Raw genomic sequence first — 27,349 nt, 5'->3', positions numbered from 1 at the left:
TTTGAATAGAATCAGCAGATTCATCACTCTATAAATAGGACAGCACTCTTATCCTCCCAACCCAGTAGTCTACAGGTTTTGTTTGCTGGAACACAATTGATTCATCTCATAATGAGTCATCAGTCAAAAGCAGGAGAGCAGAAGGAATCTCGAGATGAACGTCTGTGATTTTTCACCTTAGGCTTCTGATTAGGTTATTAGAAATGCTCTGCAATAAAAAAAATATTACCGTACCTATAGCTGCAGGAGATTACAGCCAGTTTTATCCTAAAATAACCTCAGAACAATATTTCATGTCCTACAGATTAAGTTAAAAGTCTGTATGGAGTTTCTGGAGATATATTATTATTATTATTATTATTATTATTATTAATAATAATTTTATATATTGATTGTTATATTTAAAAAATCATAGTTTGGTACAGGGTATATCTTTTCTTGTTGTGGTTTTTCAAAAGTACACATTAGTATAATTATAGCAGAAATATAATATAGTATTCATAAGTTAATGGACACCTATAATAATCAAAAACAACATTTAAGCTATTATTATTAAATTTTGTGATATGGCATCATATTCTGTCTGTGCTTTTCATGCAGTGGAAGCTGTAGTGTTTTTGCACTATACAGGCTATACTCTGCGAACTTACAAATGTACAACTATTATTAGCATGTTAATGTATATGAATATTCATGCATTTGTTTTGAGTATTTAGCATGCCAAAGACTTACTATATTGCTGATTGAAAGTCACTAGTGAATTTAATCTATTGCAGATTGTTATGATGAGTCATTAGAGTTTTCTAAAAAGTCTTATTCTAAGTTCTCAAATACGGCTAAGTAAACAATAATGATAAAATAAATAATGATGTTTATGTCTCAAAAAGCAAAGATGCAGCTGTGTTAATTGGAGGTCGATCCGTAGCGAAGTACAGGCAGCTCACACACATAAAGAATACAGAAAATTACAGCAATATTTATACAGTACACAGAGGTGTAACGTCATTAGCCTCTTCTTTTTTTTCTATGCATATCCAAGATGGTGACCATTCGCTTTTACAGCGTAGCATTGGGATGATATCATTTTAAGTAACTGGACACCATTGTCTTAAAGAACCTCATGTTTTTTTTTTTATATAACACACCATAGGTTATTTATGGTGAAAGTTACCTATAACTCTAGATGTCTTTTGTTCTGCTGACTAACACAGTTATACCCCTCATACATTTTATCTTCAGACTTCAGACTTTTTGGCTTCAAACCCAAAAAAAGGGATCACCTGTTCTAAGGCCAACATAAAACTTTTTGTGACCCACAAACTTAATTAGCACACTTTAATAATGAAAACTTTAATAAAAAATAGATATAGATATTTACTTAGCAAAATGTCCATTGAAATATGCCCAGTTATATATTTCATTAATAAAAACTCTTGAAAACTCACTCAGTTTAAAAACTAATCAGCTGTTTTTTTTATATAGAGTATTATGTTTCGAAATCTGGCCAGCAAAAAAGCCCTGCCCCTTTAATTCTCTGTTAGCCCCTTTAAAACCAGCTGTCTAGAAATGCTACTGCTTGTCTAAATGGCTGGTTGTACTGAATATGCTGGATATATTAAAGCAGTGATTACATTTAAGCTGGAGTGTCCCATTAATACATTTCATTGCTGTTACAGGTTTACAGGTAGTGCTAAACTCTATTATTAAAGCCATGGTTCCTCTGCTGCACATCGCTCTGCTTGTACTCTTCGTCATCATCATCTATGCCATCATCGGCCTGGAGCTCTTCATTGGGAAGATGCACGCCACTTGTTACATGAATGGCTCACGTAAGTATCCCAAAAGTATCGCTGGAACTAATGATTATTTGATTAATTGATTAGTCAATGAATATTTCTGCCATGTCCCCCCATGCCCCCATCAATTTAAAATGAAGGAAACAGCCCAATTTGCAATTAAAATGTCTTTAAATTTGCAGAATATGTTTAAATGTGAAAAGTACTGTATCTGTTGTGTTTGAGCACTTTTGGAGACACAGACTAAGTTAAGTGAAGTGAGTAGCTGTTACAAATGAACCATTAGTCAACACAGAAATTTGGATAATTTGGATAATAAATATTTATTATCAACATTGTCAATTCATCATCATCAACTAATCGTTGCAGCCTTACCCATATGTAATCAGCAGAGTAGATATTGGTTTATATGTTGCCTTGAATATCTTCTAATCTGTACAACCATTAATTTTCCTGATTAACTAAATCTTGTTTGGTAAATTCATTTATATCATTTACCTCCTTGTGATGGGATTGTGATTTAGTCAAACTGTTTTTTTTAGTATTTTGGCTTCAATACTGACTGTTGTTAATATTAAATCATTGTTCTATATTCTGGTGTCTGTCCCTGTGTAGGTACATTAGCCGATGAAGAATCTGCTCCTTGTTCGTTGTCAGGCCATGGGCGCCACTGCACAGTTAATGGCACACTTTGTAAAGATGGCTGGCAGGGGCCCAACAACGGCATCACCAACTTTGACAACTTCCTGTTTGCTATGCTCACAGTGTTTCAGTGTATAACTATGGAGGGCTGGACGGAGGTGCTGTATTGGGTATGTAATGGCATTTTCATTAGAGAGCTGTATGTATATATGTATTACACACAGTAATCTCCACAGGGTTATCTATTTTAAGCATTTATTTCTTTTATTGTTGATTATGGCTTACAGCCAATGAAATCCTAAAAATCAGTGTCTTCTAAAATTTAAATATTTGTAAAGAAATGCCAAGTCGTGCTGGAAAATGAAATCCTCACCTCTATAAAAGTTGTCAGCAGAGGGAAGCATGAAGTGCTCTGAGATTTTGTGGGAAAACCAAAATGCACTGACTTTGAACTTGATAATAAAACACCAGCAGATGACATGTCTCTACAAACCATCACTGATTGGTGGAAACTTCACACTAGACCTCAAGCAGTTTAGACTGTGTGTCTCTCCACTCTTCCTCCAGACTCTGGTTCCTTACAGCACTTCATGCTTCGCTCTGATGCTGACAACTTTTTTGGAGATGTGGATTTTATTTTCTAGCAGGACTTGGCACACTGCCAAAAGTACCAATTGGTCTTATATAATATCCTAATTTTCAGAGATACTGACTTTTGGGTTTTTTATTGGTTGTAAGCCATAAGCAATAAAAGAAACAAGACACACTTAAAATAGATAAATCTGTGTGTAATACATCTATATAATAAGAGTTTCACATTTTGAACTGAATTACTGAAATATAGTAACTTTTCAATGATATTTAATTTTTTGAGAGGCACCAGTATGTATCCAGCTTCCTTACTTTGCAAACTTAACTGTAATAGCCAAAGCTAATCAAAACATTGAGTGTAGCAACGATTGTTCCTAAGTTATAACATTGTGGGACCAGTTCAGGACTTAAAATAAATAAGGGTTCCAGCAAACCAAGATATATTAGCAGTAAAAACACAGCAGATGCACACAGACAGCTTGTCTAGGCCCTGTAGAAAAGTACTGTCCACCCTAATCATGATCACAAATAATCACAAATCAAGACAAGTGATTGCACACTTTGTCACTGCAGCCTGGCTGTCCACTTCTTCTTATTGCTCTCTCTCTTTCTCTCTCTCTCTTTCTCTCGCACTTGCCATTTATTCATCCGTTTCCATGGTAAACTCTCCAAATGCTAATGAGGCTATCAAAGTGAGTGTGTGCGAGTCTGCCATTGTGTCGGAGAGAATGCTCTGGCCACTCAAAGTGTGGGGGGTGTACACATAAAGTGGGAGAGGAAGAGAGAAAGACTGTGGTTTGACAGTGAGATGACCATATCTCCTTCTTTCTCTCATCCTTTGTCTCTCTCCTCTATTTGCTCTTTTTTCTCCTCATTCTTCAGTTCCTCTTATTTCTAACTGACACTTGTAGTGCTCTTCACACAGGCTACATTCACACAGGTTAAAAGTGTTCCAGATCCAATGTGATGCAAATGTGTTATCTGTGTGCAGTGGGATGATTGATTTGAGCTGATTTGTGCTGCTTAGTCTACGTTCACATTACATTCCTCATTAATCAGTTCATATTTTCGATCAGATCAGATTTGGAGGTCTTGACTTATATCTGGGACACCAAGTGGTCCAGCAATCTAAAGCCCTGCCACCATGATCGGGAAATTGCTTGTTTGAATCCTGGTCATGCAGCTTGGGTGGGTAGATGGCGCTCTTTCTCCTCATCACTCCGAAGGGTGATGTCACTCAGCACAAGGCATCTGTGAGCTGATGTATCAGAAACGAGTTGCTGCACCCACGTAGTGTTGTGATTTATATCTCTCAGTAATGTGAATGAAACAGTCCCGAAAATGAGAAACAAGCATACAGTGATACAGTTTTTGTATGCTATAAATAAGGAGACAGGTTGCTGGTTGAAATATGACTGTGAGTACAGCATTTTTAATGCTCAATATGGCTTTGTGTACCAAAAAAAAAAAAATCACCATCACCTCCACCTCCTTCAACAAACAGAATTAGTCAGAGGAAGGTCCCCTCAGTGCAGAGATTTGTGCAATGTTTTCATTGTCATTACGAACTGCTACTCAGATTTTAATTTAACCTTCAGTTTTTGAGTATTTTGGGTTTCTCACTATTCATAGAGACTGAAGCTTGGTCTTGTTTGATTGAAAATATGAACCTGGCACTGTTATAAAGATGGCGGCAGAACAAACAAAGCATGAAGTGCATGTGCACTAATGTTACATGTATACAAATAAATAAAAAAAACAGCTCTGGGAAAAAATTAAGAGACCACTTCAGTTTCCAAATTCCAATTCAAATAAAAGTATTGTCATTTAGAGCATTTATTTGCAGAAAATGAGAAATGATTCATATTCCTAAAGTTTTAGGAGTTCAGAAATCAATAATTTGTGCAATAACCCTGGTTTTTAGTCACAGTTTTCATGCATCTTGGCGTGTTTTCTTTCACCAGTCTTACACACTGCTTTTGAATAACTTTATGCCTTTACACCTGGTGCAAAAATTCATGCAGTTCAGTTTGGTTTGATGGCTTGTGATCATCCATCTTCCTCTTGATTATATTCCAGATGTTTTCAATTTGGTAAAATCAAAGAAACACATATTTTAAAGTGGTCTCTTATTTTTTTTCCAGAGCTGTATATCCGATTAGGGGTGATTATAGAATCAGAGTTTTAGGGATGCTGAACATCCAATGAACTCAGCAACACTGCTCCTTAAAAATGACTGTAAATTAAAGTGAGGAGAGTTCCCACAAGGGGTGAGACACACAAATGTACAGTTAATTTTATTTTAAACATCTTATCAGCAGATAAAATATATGTAAAAATATGTAAAAATGTGCGGCCAACAGTTTTATTCATTTTGCTTATCAAACATTCCTCCCACAGTTGCATTCTTCATTATCTGATCTAAATTAAATAACTAAATAGAAAAATACAACAAATACAAAACTGTGCAAGCTACACAAAACTGTGCTCGTCATAGTGTATAGGATTCTGTAACATTTAATTAGCATAGCTTTAAATCTCTTATAAATAGCACACATGCTATTTAAGAAGCTTCCAGCTTCCTTGACTGATAGATTGAAAGGAAAAGATTAAAGCATCTCTGGAAACAGAGCTAGCATTTAGCATAAACAGCATTTTCCTAGAAGCTTTTTGTTCTAGCACAAACGCCTTTTAGCATACAGACATGAAGGACGTTCTAATTACTGTATTCATTCCAGAATATTTCCAGCTACATTATAAATGGGATTTAACCACCCACAAACAGTATTGAATCGTACGCCATTGTTCATGTTCTGTATGCAGGGCCAACTACAGAGGCAGTCGTATTCAGATAGTGAAATGTTCTAGAAATCAAGGCTATGTTATTAGAAACCTAAGCATTATTCATGAATGATTGTTTTATTGAGATTTTCTTGTGTGCATGCTTTTTTCTGTATTTCAGATGAATGATGCGATGGGCTTTGAGCTGCCGTGGGTCTACTTCGTCAGTCTGGTCATTTTTGGCTCCTTCTTTGTGCTCAATCTCGTTTTGGGTGTTCTCAGCGGGTAAGACTTACATACTCTTAGTTTCACTGTGTTCTCAACAGTCTGCCACACTTTCCCTGTCTTTGCTCTACACTCCTCAGTCACTGCTGTGGTTTTCTCTTGTTTAAAAACACACTTTTTTCTCTTTTAATGAAAGAAATTAGGTGAAGTAGGCATCAAAGTATGGCGTTATGTCACTGACAAACATCAGGAGTAATTTTTTTAAATCATACAATTATACAATTCATTTTACTGACTGTATTTATACAATATTGTGTATGGAAGATAAACCTGATCAAAGTAATGTAGACTAATGATTACAGTACTTTAAAAATCAGTTTGACAATCACAGGTGAATATGCAGTATATATGGCATAAAGATCCATATTTATTTGTCTTTATTGATGTCATGGTGTCCTGTCCTCACTGCTTCATATACAAACACACATACAACAGTTATAAAAGTGGATTTTTTTTATTTTTCACATTTCCTCTCCAGATAAGTTACTTTTAATTAGTATTCATATCGTGTTTGCTAGATTGTATTCTTTCTTTTTTTTTTTTTTTGAATACTTAGTTTTATTTTATTTTATTTTATTTGTTCTAGTATTAGTTTTTTTTTCTATACTGGATTATTTTTGAGGTGCATGTATTTAATGCTGCTGCTTAAAATAACCAAAAAATTTGAACACGCATAAATATGAAAATAAAAATTTGAGACACAGATTACTTACTTCAGGGCGCTCAACATAAGAAATACATAAACAAACTCAGAAACTCAACACACAATAAACTCTACAGGTTTGACACATTTTGACCAAATTTCCTAACCAATAAATAAAGAAATGGACACCCACCACTTGTTTCCACTAGAACACACATTCCACTCACGGTCATATTTAAATGCCATAAAGAATTCTGCAGCTTTCTCCTAGTTTTTATTGTCATTATTTCGTGGCTAGCTGGCGACTATAAACAAGAAGTGACCTCACAAACCAGGAGGTGCTGCACGTTACCATGAGCTATAAAACTGCTCGAGTGGAAACGGTGCTTATAAATTAATTGACAAAGACGAAAATGAAGAATATTGTATAATATATTTCAGTTTCATTTTTTCAATTTATAATATAAATTCAGTTTCAGTTACTTACCGTTTTTTTTTTTCTTTTAATTTACTTTTTTACGCTTTTACTTTATTTCAGTTAACAAAGATGTTTTTCACTTTCAGTTTGTTATTCTGTTTTTTTTTAACAATAATAATCTTGGTGTGAACACAGAGAGTTCTCTAAGGAGCGAGAGAAGGCGAAGGCTCGTGGAGATTTCCAGAAGCTGCGGGAGAAGCAGCAGCTAGAGGAGGATCTGAAGGGCTACCTGGACTGGATCACCCAGGCTGAAGACATCGACCCGGAGAACGATGAGGAGGGAGACCAGGAGGGTAAACGCAACCGTGAGTACACACACACACGCGCACACGCACCATGCCATGTGTTTACTTTCATGTTAAATTATACACTCCAATTTTATATGCCAAAATATACAACAACTCAATTTAATTTAACCTATGAATCAGCTTTGTATTTTGTAAGTTTGTCCTGTCTGAATTGAAATATGAATGTGTATAAATAAGACCCTATGAATAATATTTCAATTAGTTTCCTGTTAAAGCTAAAAGAAAAAACTTTTATTTTTGCATAGGATTTGTGTAAAACCCCAGAGATAGTCTCTAATCAGTGTATTGGTTTAGTAATGAGTCACAGATGTCATGCACAAAAAAGAGAAAAAATAATATTAATACACCCTAAGATACAAATTCAGCCCTAAATGTATGTACACATATATTTTCTGATTGAATATTTTTGCTGCTCATCTGAAGCATTAACACACAGTGCGATAGGAATTGATGCTTTGTGAGACAGGAACGGAAAAGATAATACAATACTAATGTGGCTTTTAATAAAACACAGACACTGGGAACCATTTATTATATTCTCTGGGTTTACTAAGGTACATGAATTCATGAATAACATTAGCATTGAAATGGATTTAATAACTGTGTATATTAGTATTGTAGAGACGTTGAGATTTGCCAAAAAGCAGAGACTGTCTGGGCTTTTTCAGATATGCTTCAGATTAGGATAGTTAAAAACGTTTATCTGAGGATGATTTGGCCGTTCATAAAGTTAATATAACCTTTAATAACTGCACATTTTATGCTGTATGTGATATAGTATTATATTAAAATGTATTAATATATTATAAATTCTTAGCTTTCCTGCATTATTTCTGTTTTTCTGTGTTAGTATAAGATACATATATAGCATCCACAAATATTTCATTTTGACTTCAGAAGTCAGATTTTTCTTCTTTTTCTTATTATTTTTCCACCTGGTTAACTCAGGTCTCAGTTTTTAAAATATCATCTCCGTGCACCAACTCTAAAACCTGCTTCATGATTGTAAAAAGTGCTTGTATACAGCTTTTTGATTGAATGTACGGTTTTCGTAAAAACCTTGTTAATATCTGATTATTATATTTTTTGTCCATTAAGAATGATTGGGGAGCAAAAGTGCACCCACATGTATGTCACAATTTTTAAGATGCATATGCATATTGCATATGTATATACTTCACATATTGCATATGTATATATGGAATAATATATCAAACAGTATACAGTTCTGCAAACAATTAAGAGATGACTTTAGTTTCTGAATCAGTTTCTCTGTTTTTGCTATTTATAGGTAAATATTTGAGTAAAATGAACATTGTTGTTTTATTCTATAAACTATTTACAACATTATCCAAGTTCCAAATAAAAGAATTGTCATTTAGAGCATTTATTTGCAGAAAATGAGAAATAACAAAAAAAAATAACAAAGAAGATGCAGAGCTTTCAGACCTCAAATAATGCAAAGAAAACAAGTTCATATTCATAAAGTTTTAAGAGTTCAAAAATCAACATTTTATGGAATAACCCTGGTTTTTAATCACAGTTTTCATGCATCTTGGCATGTTCTCCTCCACCAGTCTTACACACTGCTTTTGGATAACTTTACGCCACTCCTGGTGCAAAAATTCAGTAGAAGCAGTTCAGTTTGGTTTGATGGCTTGTGATCACCTATCCTCCTTTAGATTATATTCCTGAGTTTTTATTTTATTTAGTAAAATCAAAGAAACTCATCATTTTTAAGTGCTCTCTTATTTATTTCCAGGGCTGTATATTAGGAAATGTAGGTTAGTGGCAAAATGTGCAACCCTCAACACCCCCTCAACCTTAATCTTCCAGCAGCAGCCCCAGCCTCTCTGTGCCTCTCTCCCACGTCTTAAACGCATATTAGAGCCTTAATCCTCTTTCTCTCGACTCAGCCCTCTCTCCTCCCAGCCACGGCCTTGCTTACGTTCCCTCGGCCTTGCTCTTCCCTCCGTTCTGTCTGTCCTTCGTTCTCTGCTCTCATCAGTTCAGGCGTTCTTGTCTTCACATCCTCCTTTTTATCTACCTGCTGATCCTGTTCCAGCATTTCTGTTTTTATTTATTTATTTATTTATTTTTACACTGCCTGTTCTTTTTCATCCTTGGAACAGATGTTACACGACTAAAGAAGAAACACACAATTAGGAATGACAGAAACGCACATGCATGCACACAGACTAGACTTTAAACAGTCTTGCTGTCCCTCAACAGTAGGTTTATCCGTTATGTAAATCCAGTGAACAACACGCTGCAATTACAGCCTCACCCAAGGCTGTGCTCAGGGATGCAATGGGGAGCACAACCGTCTAGTTTGTCTAGATTGTTGAGCCACTGAAAATGCTGGAGGGATTTAACCCACTCAGTAGCAGGGTCATTTTTATTATTCCCCGCCTAACTTTTCAGTATATATTTATATTATACGCTCACCACTCATTGTATTTATATATATACAGCATAATATTGTACTTTGGCGTGAATATCCCTTGCTGCTTGATTTATAAGACATAGATACAGTAGACATGTATTTTATCCAGTCTGTCTACTAGTAGACAGAGGACAGTGAGAGGATGAGAGTAAGACAGAGAGAGTTAGAGAGAGAGAGTAATCCCAATCCTCTTTATGTAAGCGGCATGTGACGCACAGCAAAACACACAATTCAACTACCCAGCATCCTGTTTTTGTTCCTTTGCTTTCCCTCTCTCTTTCTCTCTCTTTCTCTCTTACTCTATCTTTGTCCAGCGCAATATTTATCTCTCTTACAATCCATCCATATGCGCATCTGTACTTCAGTTTAGATGTGATATGATGAATGTTTTGCCTTCATTTGGGGACTTTGATATTGAAAGCTGAAGTTACAATAGTCTGAGTGATGTGTTTACTTCTATGTGTGAACCCTAGAAATAAAAAAAAGGGTGGTGCAAAGGCCAAAATTTGTGCGCTAGGTAAAATTTGCCAGAGAACACAAAACAAAGACAAGGGGGCATATTTTAGTGATCTATATGCGGGCCGTCATGGCACAGCTTGATTTAGGACACATCGGTGTGTCGTAAAGGCACAAAAAGTATGCCTTGCGCTGCTCAAAACATGCAAAAGGCATATATAATTATTTTTATTAACCGTGGGTGTGTTTTGTCAGAATGTCACTTACCATTCCGTTGGCAGATTGCAATTTTAATGGTGCAGCTCTTCTGCAAGAAAACTGACCTGCTTGTTCACGCTGTGAAGGTGTATGAGCAACTAATTTATGGAAACAGCAATGTTCTTTTGTTTAGTATTTTGTTTATAGTTGATGTAAAAGTCTGTGTGTGTGCAAGGCTAGGATAGGTATGGACGTCTGACTGTTGACTGTTGTCAGGGTTTAAATCAGTCAATGGTGAACCTGTGTTTTTGCCAAAATGATAGAAACACACTAGAAATTTACCTGAACACTTCCAGACCACCACATCTATTGGCATAGATGCATTCCTAAACTCAGTAGCTATTTAACGCCATGGGTGCCAAAGGGTAAAAATTGAGCTTAGATAGCAATGAGCATCACGATGAAGGTTGTAATATAGCTCCCTAGGAACAGGTTGAAAGAGACTGAAACTGGTAAGAATAGAGCTGTTGAGATCTCTTTATATGAGAGTAATTCTTCGCAAATAACTTTATTAATGTGTTGTACTAAACCACCTCATCCCTAATCCAAAAACATATACTTTGCTTTCAGTCACACCTCCCTCCACCCCTTTGTCTGCTTCAACATCACCAAGCCCTGCTTCAGTGTCTGTTAGCGTTGCTGCTAATCCATAACAAGCCCAGCTGCTGTGTCACAAGGCCAAGTCTAGCTGTTCATGTGCATCACAGCTAACCTGCTCCAAACCTTCTGAGCCCGGCTGCTGTGTCAGTTAGGATTGAGGTGATAACCCTGCGTTCAGACTAGCAGGCGATGAGCCGCTTGTATCGCCTCACGTTTGTCTTATTTAGCTGTATTCAAGTCTGTAGTCTGACATGGCCGGTTAGCATAATAGCAAGCTACCTATCAAGCTATACAGTACTGTCCTTAAAAGCTTTATTTTTCTACTAACTGCCTTTGTATTTGTGCAAAACAGTGGTTATAATCTTCTCTTTTCACACTGCTGATGATAAAAAACGAAGTACAGTGGGGGGTTGCATTACTTTCCCACCGCGCTCCGCAAATTTATTTGGGGCTTTGATTTGGCGCCCCCTCTAGTGCAGCGCCCCTATGCGTCGCATAGGCTGCATACCCCCTTTTTGCGCCACTGCTTGTCAGTGTGAACGCAGAGTAACTCTGCTTAGGTTACTATCATGTTATCATCTTAGCTCCCATGCTAAAGACAATGTTTGTGAACAACACCTGAAGATAAATATCTGGTAATAACACACACGTGCTGAGAGACTACATTTTCTGCATTTGCTGCTCAAAACAATTTTACTCTACAGTATCTAACACAAGAACACATGTGATTAGGGGTGTTATGCTTTATTAATGTTTTAAATGCTGAATCTTGCACCTTTGACACCAAAGAGAAAATCAATGTGATGTCAAGTGTGTTGTTTTTATTATTATTATTATTATTTTTTTTTTGCAGATACAGCTCTGTATTTATTAAGAGACCACTTCAGTTTCTGAATCAGTTTCTCTGAATTTGCTATTTATAGGTATATGTTTGAGTAAAATGAACATTGTTGTTTTATTCCATAAACTACGAACAACAAAGATTGTCTTTTAGAGCATTTATTTGCAGAAAATGAGAAATTGCTTAAAAAGTAACAAAAATGATTTAGTTCAGAAAGAAATATTTGAGTTTTCATGCATCTTGGCATGTTCTCCTCCACCAGTCTTACACACTGCTTTTGAATAACTTTATTACACTCCTTGTGCAAAAATTGAGCAGTTCAACTTGGTTCCATGGCTTGTAATTATTCATCTTCCTCTTGATTACATTCCAGAGGTTTTCAATTCAGTAAAATTAAAGAAACTCATCATTTTAACTGGTCTCTAGAGTTTCAGAGCTTGTATTTTTGTTTATCATAAAATGTCTAAACTTGAGAATGACATAATTGACATAATTAAACACTTAACTCTGGAGTTATTTCTTGATTGGTCAGATGGTGAACAGCACTTTGATGTACTATAATAAAGTACTGATTTTCATTGTGCTGTGTGTGTGGATATTTGTGTGCGTGTGTGTGTGTGTGTATGTGAGATAATGGTAGAGTTAGTAATATGGTAATTAGGAGCTACCCGTAGTGATTGGCTCTCTCACTGTGCCCCTTTGCCCTGGCTTAAGCTGTGCTGTGGTTACTGTATTTAAACACTCTAGCAGACTGCATGCTGGTGTTAAAAGTGTGGTTGCTGCGGTAAATAGATGCCTATTCGCTTCTTGTGTTGAACTGTTGTCTATATCTTCTTGTACTTTTCCTCCTTTAAAATGCTTCACACAGTTCCTTCTTTCTCTCACTCTTCTTGTTTCTCCTGCGTCTGTGTGTGTTTTTCTCTTTGGACTGTGGAGTTCTGCTCTATGTGTTTAACCAGTGGATGCTGATAGTGGCTTCTCTTCCTGCTCTTCTGTCTCTCTGTCTCTCCCTGCTGTCTGAATGCATGAACCGCGTGTAAACTGAAAGGGGTGACGATGGCCGATCTCACCCAGAAGAAGAAGGCAGGGAAGTCTGGCTGGTTCAGTCAGTCTACAGAGACTCAGGGTAATTTCTGACAACTGAGATTGTGTGTGTGTGAGTTTGTGTGTGTGTGTTTGTGTGAATGTGCGAAAGAGAGGTGCTGTGAAAAAAATGTGTGTATATAAATTGCACACATTGCATACTTTGTGTATTGCTACTAGGACTACTTTAGAAAAAAAAAGGTAAAAACACAAAAAAATGACACAATTATCTCTTTATGTCTTATGCTTTTACTGCAAAATCAATGTGACTGGTGCACAGCGTCAGTACAGCATATTTTTGATGTTACACCACCATTAAATTTCGTACAGGCTTTGCTGTTTTGATAATTCCTGAGCAATATATTTGTATTATTTTAGCCCAACTCTATTGTGCAATTTATGGCCCAACATAGAAAGAACTCTGTGATTTCTGCATTGTAGATTAATACTAAAATTGTCCAAACTATGGAATAATTTAGTAAACAAAAAGTGTTAAACAAACCAGAATATGTATATATTTTAGTCGCACCTCTTGCTTAGATTACAGCTTTGCATATCTTGCCATTTTCTCAGTCAGCTTTATAAGATATTCCCCTGGAATGGCTTTCAGTTAACAGCTGTGCCTCGTTAAGAGCATCAGTGATGCCCCAACACACCAGGAGGATGAAGACTAACACATGTTTCCTCCGATACATGTAAAGTCAGCCACCGCTTCTTTTCGAGGTACTGCTGATGCAGCATTACCAAACAGCCAGTGCGCTTGGAGGAAAGCACAGCGACTCGGTTCCGGTACATCAGCTCACAGACGCCCTGTGCTGCAGACATCACCCTAGGAGTGATGTGGGGAGAGAGCGCCATCTACCCACCCGGAGGGAGCAGGGCCAATTTTGCTCCCTCTGAGCACCGGCAGCTTGATGGCAAAGCTGTATGAGCTGGGGTTCCAACCTGCGACCTCCCGCTCTATAGCTCTATTTGAGTAATGTTCTTATCCATATTATGGCAAGAACTACTCAACTAAGTAAAGAAAATAAATATTTAAGAATAAAAGAAGGTCAGTCAATCTGAATAAAAAAAAAAATTAAGAACTTTTAAAGTGTCCTCAAGTGCAGTCACTGCAAAGATAATCAAAACCATTAAAATGGAACTGAGTTACCAGCCTCAGAAAGAGTATTTTGGTTTGTTGAACACTTTTACATTTACTGTGTGATTCCATATGTGTTCCTGCATAGTCTGGATGACTTCACTATTAATTTGTAATTAAGGAAAATGCAAAATATTGAATGAGAAAGGTGTGTTCAAACTTTTGTTTTGACTGTAGCTGTGCGTCTCATAAACACAAAACTATTGTCTTATTAAAACTAGTATTAGGATTGGCATCAGAATTTTGACTATTTTTATATATAACAAAGACATACAAGGGGACAATTGTGTGCATTTGATTTATTTATTTTTTTATTTTTGCCAAAGTTTTTTTGGCAAACCCATATACACACACAAATGAACAGTCCTCAGACCTTACTAACTTCGTCTTTCACAATGCTAAACGGAGCTGCATCTTTCTTTAAAACTAACTTTTTTATATATCTGCCTTCAGCTTTCTTCAGTGTTGATGGACTATTCACTTGTTTTTGTGTACTGATGTTACTAATAGAAATTAGCCTAAAATTTCTTGATGGAATGTTTCATCGTGCTGAATTGTAGAGGCTGGTTCATACTGTTTCCTGACTTGGTGTTTGTGTTGTATCTCTTCTGTTCCTCAGCGAGCATGCCCACCAGTGAGACCGAATCCGTTAACACAGACAACCCCAACGGTGAGGACGACAAGGCTCGCTGCTGTGGACCAATCTGGTGAGAAAATACGAAAATACACACATAAAGAAAGAAATACTATGTGAGTTTTAAGCACTTTAACCAAGCAATCAGTTTTAGAAGAACCATGGCTTTAGAGGTACTACTTCTACTACTACTATTTAAATTTATTTATCTATTGTTTTATGTTTTGTTTATGCTTAAATATTTGCTTCACTTTCATAAAGAAAAAAATTCTGAGGTTTTTAATGTTATCACAGACTTGGACCCTACTGCATGTGTTCATTTTAAAGTTGGAGTTGTACTTTTTGCTGTCATGTGCTGTACATATTTCCCTTAAAGCAAGGCTTTTGGCTCAAATTGTTTATCCTCTTGTTAAATGTTAAATGTGAAATTAAATTGGACTATATAGTAGAATTCTACCGTATATATTTAAACAGTAGCTTTTTTAGTACTTTTAAATTGCAAACCTAGAGTTGGTGTGGGATACAAATAAATATAAGTGTGAGATGCTGAATGCACTATAATATCTTAAAAGTGCTGTTTGGATTTTGGATGCTCTAAAACGAGTTTTATTCCTAATGTGTGTAAAATTCACCAGTGCTTTTATTGTACAAAAAATTCGACTTGTGCACAGCATTAGAAGGGAGAATATAATACACTGCCTGGACAAAAAAAAGTTTATATTTGGTTGGACAGCCTTTAGCTTTGATTGCGGCACACATTCACTCTGGCATTGGATTTATTTTTCACCAATATCTTGCAGCAGCATTGATGATGGTAGAGTCTGACCACAGCACAAACTCTTCTCCATCCAGCACATCCCAAAGATTCTCAATGGGCACGGTCGTAATTTGGGAGGGGGCGGGGGGGGGGGGTGGGGGGGGGGGGGGGTGGGGGGGGTGGGGGGGTGGGGGGGGGGGGGTGGATGGGGGGCAAGTCCCCTGCACTTTTTCAAAAGCCAGTTTTGGTCCCCTGCAGTTTTTACGGTTAGAAACCAATGTCACGCTATATTAAATAGAGAATGATCAAGCGATAGGACCAGGCATAAAACGACCACTCAAGAGGAAGCCAGTTTCCCTTTAGACCACCCACAAGCTCATCGACTGGCTCTGCCGTTTCTTGCCGTGTCATTGGTCGCCGCAGCTGTCACCCTTCTGACCCCTCCCACCCCCGTTTCTCAAGAGAAAAACCTGGTCTATATTCAGTATATTCAGGTAGTCAACTGACCTCATTCTTTCAACACATACTGTTGCTGAACCTAGACCTGCAGACCAACTGCAGCATCAGTTACTTAGTTAAATCCAGGTAGAGACTTTTTTTTGCCCAAGCAGTGTATCTATATATATAATATAAGTCCACTTTTTGACCATTTAATTTCATACAGGCTTTGCTGTGTCTTAAGTGTCTTATTTTAGCCCAACTATACTATATATTAAAATATTGGGATTTGGAAATAAGAAACTGGATATGCAGACTGTTGATAAAAAACTAAATCTTAGCAATTGAAATTTCTCTGATCTCTTATTTGTCTTACACAATGCTTAGTAAGTGTAAGATTGTTTTACCTATTTTAGAAATAATGAACATATTCAGTCTTACTCAAAATAAGCACAAAAAGTCACCAGTCAACTTATTCTGATTCTTGTTTAGCAATTTAAGCCACAAAATAAGACATTTTGCTACAAGTCTTACTTCACTCATTTTGAGACTAATTTGTGATTACAGCTTTTTTTAAGAAAAAAGAGTCCTTACTCAAAAACAATTGCTTACCACACTGGCAGATTTTTGCTTAATTTAGGCATATACGTCTCAATTTACATATATTTTGTCCAGTTTTTGCCAATGAATTATTTGCAGTGGAGAAATTTAGGTAACATTAAAAAACACAAACACTGTCATACTGTTATGTAATCTGTCTATCTTTTTGCCCGGGGTGAAGGACACTCTACATGAGGATTTCATCATAGGCAGATTAGGGCTTGTGTTGTGTGTAAACAAACAGTTGAGCACGTTGGTGTACACAGGCGGCAGTCCTATGTGTATTAAGAGTATATTTTAGTAACTGTACCATTTTGTCACTCTTTCAGTCAAAAAATTACAAAGTCAAAGTTCAGGTCAGTAAGTCAGTCTGTGTTTCTTGTGCTGAATTAAACCCCAGTCTTGCCTGGGTGTCCTTGTGTTGACCCACATTGTCCATCTTCACTACCTGCATGACCACTTTCACCACCGTGGGCTTTCTGCATGTCTGTTTAATTATGTGTGGTTTTACATTTCACATCATTATAAGCTGTGTAAACGTGTAAACATGTGTAAACATGTGTAAATGTGTATAAAACATGCCATCAAACTGTTTACAATCATTTTTAACCATTTGTTTCCTGTACACTGCATTCCAAATTATTATGCAAATTGGATTTAAGTGTCATAAAGGTTTTTTGTTATTTTGTTTCTCAATTAAACTCATGGATGGTATTGTGTCTCAGGGCTCTTTGGATTACTAAAATAAATCTCTCAGGTGAGCCCAATTAACGGAAAACTACTTAAGAAAGATGTTCCACATTTATTATTAAGCAGGCCACAGGTTTCAAGCATCATGGGAAGGAAAAAGGGTCTCTCTGCTGCCAAAAAGCGTCAAATAATGCAATGCCTTGAACAAGGTATTAAAACATTAGATATTTCACATAAACCTAAGGGTGATCATCGTACTGTGAAGAAATTCGTGGCTGATTTAGAGCACAGACAGGTTTGTGCAGATCAGGAAGGTTTTTGCCAGGCAAGTTCATCAGATTAAGAGAGCAGCTGCTTAAATGCCATTACAAACCAGCAAACAGGTATTTGAAGCTGCTTGTGCCTCTGGAGTCCCGCGAACCTAAAGGTATAGGATCTTGCAGCAGAGGCTTGCTGTGGACCCAGACATACATATAGACGTCACAAGGAGGGGGCGGAGTCATGTTTTTGGCCGAAAACATCGCGGGAGAGCTGGTAGGCCACTGTTATCAATGGAGGTTTGTTCAATAAAATTCGATTTATACTCTACAGTGGGTAATGAGTGTTATTATACTGACTGTCATTTGCATCGGTCATTTAAAAAAATCAGGAAAAAATATAATTTGCATAATAATTTGCAACGCAGTGTACATCATATGCAATATACTTAATTCACAATTAATTGCTTACTTATAACAACACCTTTATAGAGACTTCCACAAATTTTAAACCTTAATCATAATAATATATATTTAAATTGTCATTCATAGTGGGTTGATATTTGACTAATGCACCGCCTCCTTCTGTAGTCGTAGCTGGCGACGCTGGAACAGATTCTGCCGCAGGAAATGCAGAGCAGCAGTTAAATCCACCACCTTCTATTGGCTGGTTATTCTCCTGGTGTTCCTTAATACTCTCACCATATCCTCTGAACACTACAATCAGCCTGACTGGCTCACTGAAGTACAAGGTGAGCACACACCACCACAAACCACTTATCATTTCCAGTTATCATGCAGTTGTAGGCATGTAGATAGATAACACACACTGTTATTGTGAATGTTCATAATGTTTTGAAAAGTGTATAACCCCAATTCCAATGAAGTTGAGACGTTGTGTAAAACTTTGTGTAAATAAAAACAGAATACAATGATTTTCACATCCTTTTCAACCGATATTTGTTTGAATTCACTTTACAGACTAGATATTTAATGTTAAAACGAATAAAACACGTTCCAAAGAAGTTGGGACAGGGGCAACAGAAATCTGGAAAAAATTAAGGAATGTGGGAAAAAAACCTTTTTGGAACATTCCACAGATAAACAGGTTATAGGGTATAAAGGGAGCATCCCTGAAAGGCTCAGTCATTCAAAAGCAAGAATTGGGTGAGTTTCACAACTTAGTGAACAACTGCGTAAGCAAATAGTCCAACAGTTTAGGAAAAACAAACGTTTCTCAACATGCAACTGCAAGGAATTTCTACAACCCATTATATCATTAAGGAAGAAACCCAACCGCAAGACAGGTTTAAGCCTGACGAGAAATATCGTCCGTTTTATTCGTGCCATGAGATTTCGTCACACCCCTAGTGAACACAGTTCTTCCTCCATCTACAAGTGCAGGTTAAAACTCTGCCATGCAAAGAGAAATCCAGATATCAACACCACCCAGAAACACTGTTGGCTTTTCTGAGCCCGAGATCATCTGAGATGGACTGATGCAAGGTAGAAAAGTGTCCTGTGGTCTGAGGAGTCCACGTTTCACACTGCTTTTGGAGATCATAAACGTTGTGTTCTCCAAACCAAAGAGAAGAGAAAAGGACTGTCCAGATTGTTCTCAGCATAAAGTTCTAAAGCAGCATCTCTGATGGTGTGGGGGTGTGTTGGAGCCCATGGCATGGAGAAGCTGCACATCTGTGAAGCTCCATTAATGCTGAAAGGTTCCGGAGCAACATATTCTGCTGTCTGAGCGATGTCCCCAATTATTTCAGCCAGACAATGCAGAGCCATATTCTGCATGTGTTACAACTGGTGCAGACCGGCCTAGACCACCCAGCCTAAAGTCCAGAACCGAACAAAAGAGACGCTGGACTGTTGAGCAGCTGAACTTGTACATCAAGCAAGAATGGGAAAGAATTCCTTCTACAAAACTTCAATAATGTCTTCAATAGTGTCCTCAGTTCCCAAACGCTTATTTAGTATTAAAGGAAAGGTGATAAAAAACAGTGGTGAACATGAACCGCATATATCTCAACTTCTTTGCAATATGTTGCAACATCAAATTCAAAATGAGTGAATATTTGCAAAAACCTATAGATTAAATTAGTTTGAACATCAAATATCTCATCCTTTATAGTGTATTGTGTTTTTATTCATGTTTTTATTCATGTTATTCATGTCCCAACTTCATTGGAATTGGGGTTATAAGAACATTACAGACCAGCAGTTCTCCTCTTCTTCCTCTAGATGTGGCCAATAAGGTGCTGCTGGCCATGTTCACGTGTGAGATGCTGATTAAGATGTACAGTCTGGGACTGCAGGCTTATTTTGTGTCCCTGTTTAACCGCTTCGACTGTTTCGTGGTGTGTGGCGGCATCGTTGAGACCATCCTGGTGGAGCTGGAGATCATGTCGCCACTCGGCATCTCTGTCTTCCGCTGTGTTCGTCTCCTCCGGATCTTTAAGGTCACCCGGTGAGTATTACAAGATACAAGGTAAAAGATGATGGTGAGAAATGTACCTTCCATCTCTTTCTGCAGGCCCCCTAGAGGTCATTCCAAAGACTACATGCAATTTGACTGGATGCAAATGTTTTTTACTGGTTTAATTCTGTTTCCAGAATAGTTATGGTTGCTTGCGTTTACACTGTATGTAGTGAAACAGATTTGTGAGTGAAATAATTGCTTTTTGTTTGCCATGATGTTTTTTTACCACTATATAAGACAATCTGGCATTCACTATTGTAGAGCCCTATGAATTTAGTTTAGTTTAGCTTTTGCAAAACATAAAAACACCTGTAAGAAAGAATAAAAAAATAAATATAAAAAAAAAAAAAAAATAATAAAAATAATAAAATAAAACTCCACCACATCCCAACTACACAAATAAACACCTGATTCTACAATCCTAATCATTTAATAATATAAATAATATAAAATATGAATATTTTTCCTAATTGAGTTCTTGTACTTTTAATGCTGTAAGAACTTCTTCATGGTCATGATGTAAACATAATTTTACTGAACATTTCAACATTACTTTAAACAGTACTTTTATTTATGAACTGTGAAAATTTTAAGATTCGAGGGCATTATTGAAAGTATATTTGTCTTAAGAAAAGAGATTTGCTGCAATCGGACAATTTAAGTTATATATAAATTATTATAATTAATTGCTATTGCTAATGTATGTAATTGCAGGAGTTTCAGTATATATAAAGTTGCCATTTGCTTCAGTTATAATATTTAATTCGATTTTTTTTTTTTTTTTAGAAAAACTGTTTATGAAATTATGAAAAATGAAAACGGAAAAATTAAACGGAATTTGCCAAAAATTATGACAGATTTCGGAGGACCTTACTCTTGTGTGATACATTGTTTTTTTCTGATTAAACACACGAGTTCATTCAGAACACAGTTTTCTTGTTGTTAAAATCACATAGAGATGAATTGTATTAAATTGATAAATTTACGTCTTTGTTATTCAGTGTGACATCACATTATGTTTAGATGAAAGTGGATTAATTGACAGAAAATTGCAGCCATTTCTAGGCCTACAGAATTAAATTTATTTATTATTAGTAGCAGTTAACTCACAGTGTATCACCACAGTGTCTTTCTCTGTTTAAATGACTGTTTCTCTGGCTCCACCTCTCCAGTCACTGGGCATCTCTCAGTAACTTAGTTGCATCTCTGTTGAACTCCATGAAGTCCATTGCATCCTTGTTGCTGCTGCTCTTCCTCTTCATCATCATCTTCAGTCTGCTCGGCATGCAGCTCTTCGGCGGCAAATTTAACTTTGACGAGACTGTGACTAAGAGGAGCACCTTCGACAACTTCCCTCAAGCCTTGCTCACCGTTTTTCAGGTGTGTTTTTTTTAGTTTAGTGAAAAAAATTGATTGTTTTATATTAGCCATCTTATTAACAGATTACATTTTACTGTTTAAATTTAAACAGGAAAAAATATTCATATAATAAAATGCTGGTAATTTTTCAATGATCATACGTGATTGACACCCCCTTTTGACCTGATTTTGGACTGAATCTGGTTATGTGAACTCTTCAACACCCATTTATCTATAACAAAAAACAATTAATAAACAGCATTTTATTGTCATTGTGTCTCCTCAGATCCTGACAGGTGAAGACTGGAACACAGTAATGTATGATGGGATCATGGCATATGGAGGCCCTTCTTCCTCTGGAATGGTGGTGTGCATTTACTTCATCATTCTCTTCATCTGCGGAAACTGTATTCTTCTGCAAACCCAATCTTACTGCTGGTTTAAAGTTAATATAAATATGTGGACTAATTTGATTGTTATTTAATTTCTTACATCTTGCACATGGCGCGTTGCAGTGCTCATTGCTATCTTACACCCTGCAAACACCTTGAGCCTGTGTCATTTAAATAGCAACAATATATGTACACATGGCGTGGGGGTCTAAAAGTGAGGTGTGTTCAGGTACATTTCTGGTGTATTGCTATGTTGGCAATGAAAAACACGTCAGAATAGAGTCTGGCGTCAACCGTCAGACGTTCATTGCTATCTTGGCAGTGATTTGTCAGCACAGCCGTGTGCCCAATGCTCGCACACATGGACAGGCAGCAGTGTACAAATCCAATTTTTAATCAGCAATAAACAGAAAGCTAAATAAAATAACATGATTCTACATCAACCCAAAATATGGATCAAACATATTTGTCTCTGCTAAGAAGCCTTGAACATGTCCAGGCAGCTGCGCCACTGAAATAGCAATTCGCTGAAGTCTCTTAAAGGGAATAGCAGGTGATATGCTGATTGCTTTAGTTCACGTTATGCTCAAAACACACACTTATGAATAATTACGTGAATTAGTACATGCCTTTTGCGCGTTTTGAGCTGAGCAAGATGTACTTTTCCTGCTGTTATGATAGCAAACACACATTGACATGCCCTAAATCAAGCTTCACAGTGGATGGCTTGCCTACAGATTGCTAAAATGGGGCTGCATATGTTCAAATGTTTGTGGACACCCCCTTTTAATGAATGTATTTGGTTAATTTATGATACACCCAGTGCTGACACTAATCTGCAAATGCACACAGACAGCTAAAACTTTGTCTAAACTATGTTTTTGGCATGATGGTGCTCCATCTATCCAGTACTTTAAAGATTAATTGGTGAATTATGGATGGGTTCGGGATGGTGATCATCCAGCATCCCATCTTCGCTGATGTTCTTGTCATTGAGTGCAATCAAATCCTCACAGCAGTGCACCAAAATCTTGTGAAATGTCTTCCCTGGACCATAGAGACAGCAACTACAGCAAAAAGAGGATAAAGAGGATGGAGAACTTCATCCCTGGCTCCATACAGAACTGATAAAACTAATGTAAACGGGGATATTTTTCAGTGTGATGTGGTTCCTTCAATCCTTAACACTCTTGATCAGACATCCTGCTGAATGTCTTCTTGGCCATCGCTGTGGACAACTTGGCAGATGCTGAGAGTCTAAACACAGCACAGAAAGAGGAAGAAGAGCAGAACAAGAGGAGGAAGAAAGCCAGGTAACTGTTTTATTAATCTGAACACAAAAAAAACTGTGTTCTGCTTTTTCTCAGCAAAGCATTAAACAGGCGGACAGAAATAGTCATGAAGTTCATGATGTTGCACATCACAGACATGGAAGCTGAGCAGGAGAATGTTTTATTGCTTTTGGCATCTTTATGCTTGGAAAAAAGATTTTTGGCAGTTTTTCTGCAGTTATTCTGCTTTCTGCTGACACTGCTGAGTTTATTATTAGATCTGTCGCACTTAAACAGCAACCAGTCGTGCTAAAATTAAATAGGCACTGATGTAAAATATCTTTAGTTATGTCATTTTGGTTGTGCTGCAGGTCAGATGTTAAAACAAAAAACAATTTAATAATCTGAAATGTCTGTTTTTAAAAGGAGTGGCAGCACAGACAAAAAAGAGGAGAAGAAAACGGAAGGTCAGGAAGATGAAACTAAGGTAAGTATTTTAAGTAATCTAGTTTTGTCTTCACAAACCTGAGCGTGTGTCTATGTGTGTGCGTAGATCCAAATTGCGTGTGTAATTCAGGATTTATTTATCTCATGGCCACAGATTCCATTAGAGGAGGATGCTCACAATGAGGAAAGAAAGGCAGCCATTAATTCTGCAGGTGCTTTATGTACATCTGTTATTTTACACTATTTTTTTACACTTTTTTTAATTCATTGATCATTAAACATTACAAAACTGCAGTAAAAAAGTTACACACCACGCATGACCTGTTGTCTCTGGTTTCTATGTGGGAACACAGGTGAAGATGATGAGGATGAGCCCGAGGTTCCACCAGGACCCCGTCCACAGAGGTTGTCAGAACTTACCATCAAAGAGAAGACTCCTCCCATTCCAGAGGGCAGCGCCTTCTTTATCTTCAGCAACACAAATCCGTAAGTTCAGCACATACACAAACACACATAAAATCCCCAATATACACACACACAACAAAACTGCACATGCACAGTAAATATCTGTGTTTGTTTCCCAGGATTCGTGTAAGTTGTCATCGTCTGATCAACCACCAGATCTTCACCAACCTCATCCTTGTCTTCATTATGCTGAGCTCCGTCTCACTGGCAGCAGAAGACCCCATTAGAAGCTACTCTGCAAGAAACATTGTAAGATCTACCTTAAAGAATGTTTTCACTGTAGCTTAAACTATGTAATTGTTTATCAGTTTTATCAGATATACTTAGGTTTAGATATAGTACTGAGTATATAGTATGTAGTAGATTCGATATGGTATATTTTATGTATTTTCCTTTTTTTTATATTTGAGAAGTTTATTCCATGATTACACTAATACTTTGATTTGTCTTAACCTTTAAAATGTCTAATCTTACTTTATGCAGTCTGAAATCTCAAAATGTTTATTATTATCATTAATGACTGAAGGAGCTCTTTTCTTAGAAAACTTTAATGTGTGCAGTCATTCAGACAGAATTTTTTTAGAAGGAATGCACAGAATATTTGGCAACAAAAAAAAAGCACAACGTTGTTCAATGTCAGGCTTTATTTTTTTATTGTTAGCTCGGTATGAGTAGCACTACTGAAGTAACAAAAAAAAATTGCAAAGCTGAGGTGCATTTATGATTAGAATAGCACTGCTGAGGTAAATATATTTTGTTTGTTGGTATGTCTGCTAAGATATGAAAATGTTGAATGTTTAATGTGTCTAATAAATAATTGAATGCAAAATAAGTTTTTAAATACATTTTGGGTGTAAGATGTATTTGGAAAAAAAAGTGGCAAGTTTGAGCGCCAAGTGGGCCACTGGTCTAAAACAGTCTAAAGCAAATCTCGGTCATGCTGCTTGCCGGAGCCCTAGGAGAGCACATTTGTCTTGCTCTCTCTGTGTGGTTAGATGGCGCACTTTCCCCTCATCACTCTTAAGGGTGATGTCGATCAGCACAAGGCATCTGTGAGCTGATGTATCAGAACCGAGTTTCTGTGCTTTCCTCAGAGCGCTAGCGCTGTGATGCTACTCGGCAATGCTGCATCAGGAGCAGTTCCAAAAGAAGCAGTGGCTGACTTCACATGTATCAGAGGAGGCATGTGCTAGTCTTCACCCTCCTTGTGTTGTGGCATCACCAGTGATGGGGGATATACAGCTGAGTAGCAGTTGAATGGGTGGGACTATTGGCCAAGCTAAATTGGGGAGACTAAATAAGAGAAAATTTGAATTACAGCTTAAAAGAAAGTAGAAAATTTAAAATAAACCTGCATTTTTAGTGCATTCCTTTGTAAAGTATAATATTGCTTTATGTGGTCTGAAAAATGAAAAAAAGAGGAAGAACCTTCTTTCTCTGAAAACGTTCTAATGTACAATCATTCAGTCAGATTAATTAAAGTATTTAATTAAGTGCCTGTGCTAAACTGTCATGTTGCCTTTTCCAGATTCTTGGTTATTTTGACTATGCCTTCACTGCTATCTTTACAGTAGAGATCCTGCTGAAGGTAATTGCTCTTCTCTATGTCTGAGTGTTGTGTTCTAGCTTTATGTTGTTAATAGTTTCACCGTCTTGCTCCCGCAGGTTCTAGGCTATGCTGATTATGTCTTCACTAGTATATTTACCTTTGAGATCCTAGTGAAGGTAACCTATGACAACGTTGGCCTTGCTGCTTCACCCCTTTGTGTCGACATGTTTCACAGAACTCGTTGCACTGTTGCTTGTTTGTTATTGTTGCACCTCTTTGTAGTGAAAGCAGAATCTTAAATAAATAGTGCAGTTATTTCAGCATAGTATTACTATGTTATAATCTTTTTTTTTGGTTACAAAACCCGATACAAAATGATTATCACCTAGCTTCAAACTTTTTACACAATTTGTTACCTTACAACCATAAATTTTAATGTATTTTATTGAGATTTTAAGTGACAACATAAAGTAGCACATAACATACATAACATAAGTTGAACAAAAATTATACATAATACATAACTTTTTAATTAGGTTTTTATTTAATTAAATTGTGGTAAACCATGTATCATTTTTGTTTCACTTCACAATTAGGCGCTATTATGTGTTGGTCACATGGTTGACACATAACTGCGCATAAGTTTCTCATATACATTTTTATCTACATTTTTCAGTTTCAGTATTTATTGCTTTGAGTAGTGTTTGAATTACTCTTAAAGGTAGTTTGGTTACATTTTACAATGACGCTCACAAATAACAATACTTTTGACAATAATAAACACTGTTAAATAATTAAGAAATGTATCAACTAATTATTAATTGACACTAGCTTTGACATTATTAAGCATCAATTAATAACTATTGTTAACTAATGTTATTTAATCATTTGTAGTTTTTTATCCGGTGTTAATTTATTTAAATCATAGTATTTTTCGCATTATAAGGCACACTCAAAATTTTTTACGTTTTTCCAAAAATCGTCATTGCACCTTATAATCTGGTGTGCATTGTGTATGAATTTTACCAGTCCGGTAGTAAGGAGCGGTAAAGCCATTCCACTAAGATGCAGCGTTACACATGTAGTGTGTATCTAGCATGTTCTAAAGATTTAGCGAAGTAGAAACCTTTATCATTATCTTGCTGCATTTTCAGCAGAGTTTCAGTTTAGTTCTCCAGCAGTATTAGCATTAGCCTCAAACCTGGCTAAGTTCTAGCTCTTTTGCCATTCAGAAGTGAGTATTATCGGCCTGTAGCCTGCTGCTAACCAGAGCAGCATTAGCATTAGCCGCTAACCACGCTAAGCTCTATCTCTTACAGAGTTGAGTATTTTGGGCTGTGTTAAAACAAACTACGTGGGAGGAACTGCTAGCTAAAATCGCCCTGGCTTACTGTAAACACTAAGGGTTCCTCAGTGTAGCAGTTAGCTGATAATGCTAAAAATCTGCAAATGTAAGCTTACTGTAAATAAACAGAACTGCTTTACTTACCCAAATAAACAGTTTTCAGGAGAGAAATCTGTGTAGATAACATCCAACACTTGTTTGACTTTAAAATATATATTTTTTAATAGTTACAGTTTTGTTAGCTTTACAGAATTAGAAAGAAAACATGGCAATGTCCCTGTGCCTCACTTGTGTCGCATAATGCACCCTAT

At 36.7% G+C, this 27,349-nt stretch overlaps 1 protein-coding gene across 14 annotated transcripts in view; it reads left to right on the top strand.

Annotated features, from left to right (window-relative positions):
* The window catches only part of cacna1db (calcium channel, voltage-dependent, L type, alpha 1D subunit, b), a 140,585-nt gene that overhangs the window by 67,946 nt on the left and 45,290 nt on the right, over nt 1-27,349 (top strand). For 6 of the 14 annotated variants that reach the window (XM_049486266.1, XM_049486265.1, XM_049486264.1 and 3 more), the window contains exons 6-22: nt 1,677-1,829; nt 2,412-2,608; nt 5,992-6,095; nt 7,352-7,521; nt 13,174-13,251; nt 14,969-15,056; nt 17,108-17,134; nt 18,317-18,477; nt 19,973-20,198; nt 21,383-21,590; nt 21,856-21,976; nt 23,160-23,274; nt 23,659-23,719; nt 23,834-23,891; nt 24,033-24,165; nt 24,264-24,393; nt 25,673-25,732. In XM_049486266.1, coding sequence (XP_049342223.1) covers nt 1,677-1,829; nt 2,412-2,608; nt 5,992-6,095; nt 7,352-7,521; nt 13,174-13,251; nt 14,969-15,056; nt 17,108-17,134; nt 18,317-18,477; nt 19,973-20,198; nt 21,383-21,590; nt 21,856-21,976; nt 23,160-23,274; nt 23,659-23,719; nt 23,834-23,891; nt 24,033-24,165; nt 24,264-24,393; nt 25,673-25,732 — 2,090 coding nt within the window. Of the gene's footprint in view, nt 1-1,676; nt 1,830-2,411; nt 2,609-5,991; nt 6,096-7,351; nt 7,522-13,173; nt 13,252-14,968; nt 15,057-17,107; nt 17,135-18,316; nt 18,478-19,972; nt 20,199-21,382; nt 21,591-21,855; nt 21,977-23,159; nt 23,275-23,658; nt 23,720-23,833; nt 23,892-24,032; nt 24,166-24,263; nt 24,394-25,672; nt 25,733-25,809; nt 25,870-27,349 lie in introns of all 14 variants that reach the window. The other 8 variants (XM_049486274.1, XM_049486273.1, XM_049486268.1 and 5 more) reach the window with 5 other exon arrangements.

This window comes from Astyanax mexicanus, chromosome 12, assembly GCF_023375975.1.
Source record: "Astyanax mexicanus isolate ESR-SI-001 chromosome 12, AstMex3_surface, whole genome shotgun sequence".
In the NCBI taxonomy this organism is placed as follows: Eukaryota; Metazoa; Chordata; class Actinopteri; order Characiformes; family Acestrorhamphidae; genus Astyanax; species Astyanax mexicanus.
This window is presented reverse-complemented; position numbering and strand designations above follow the sequence as displayed.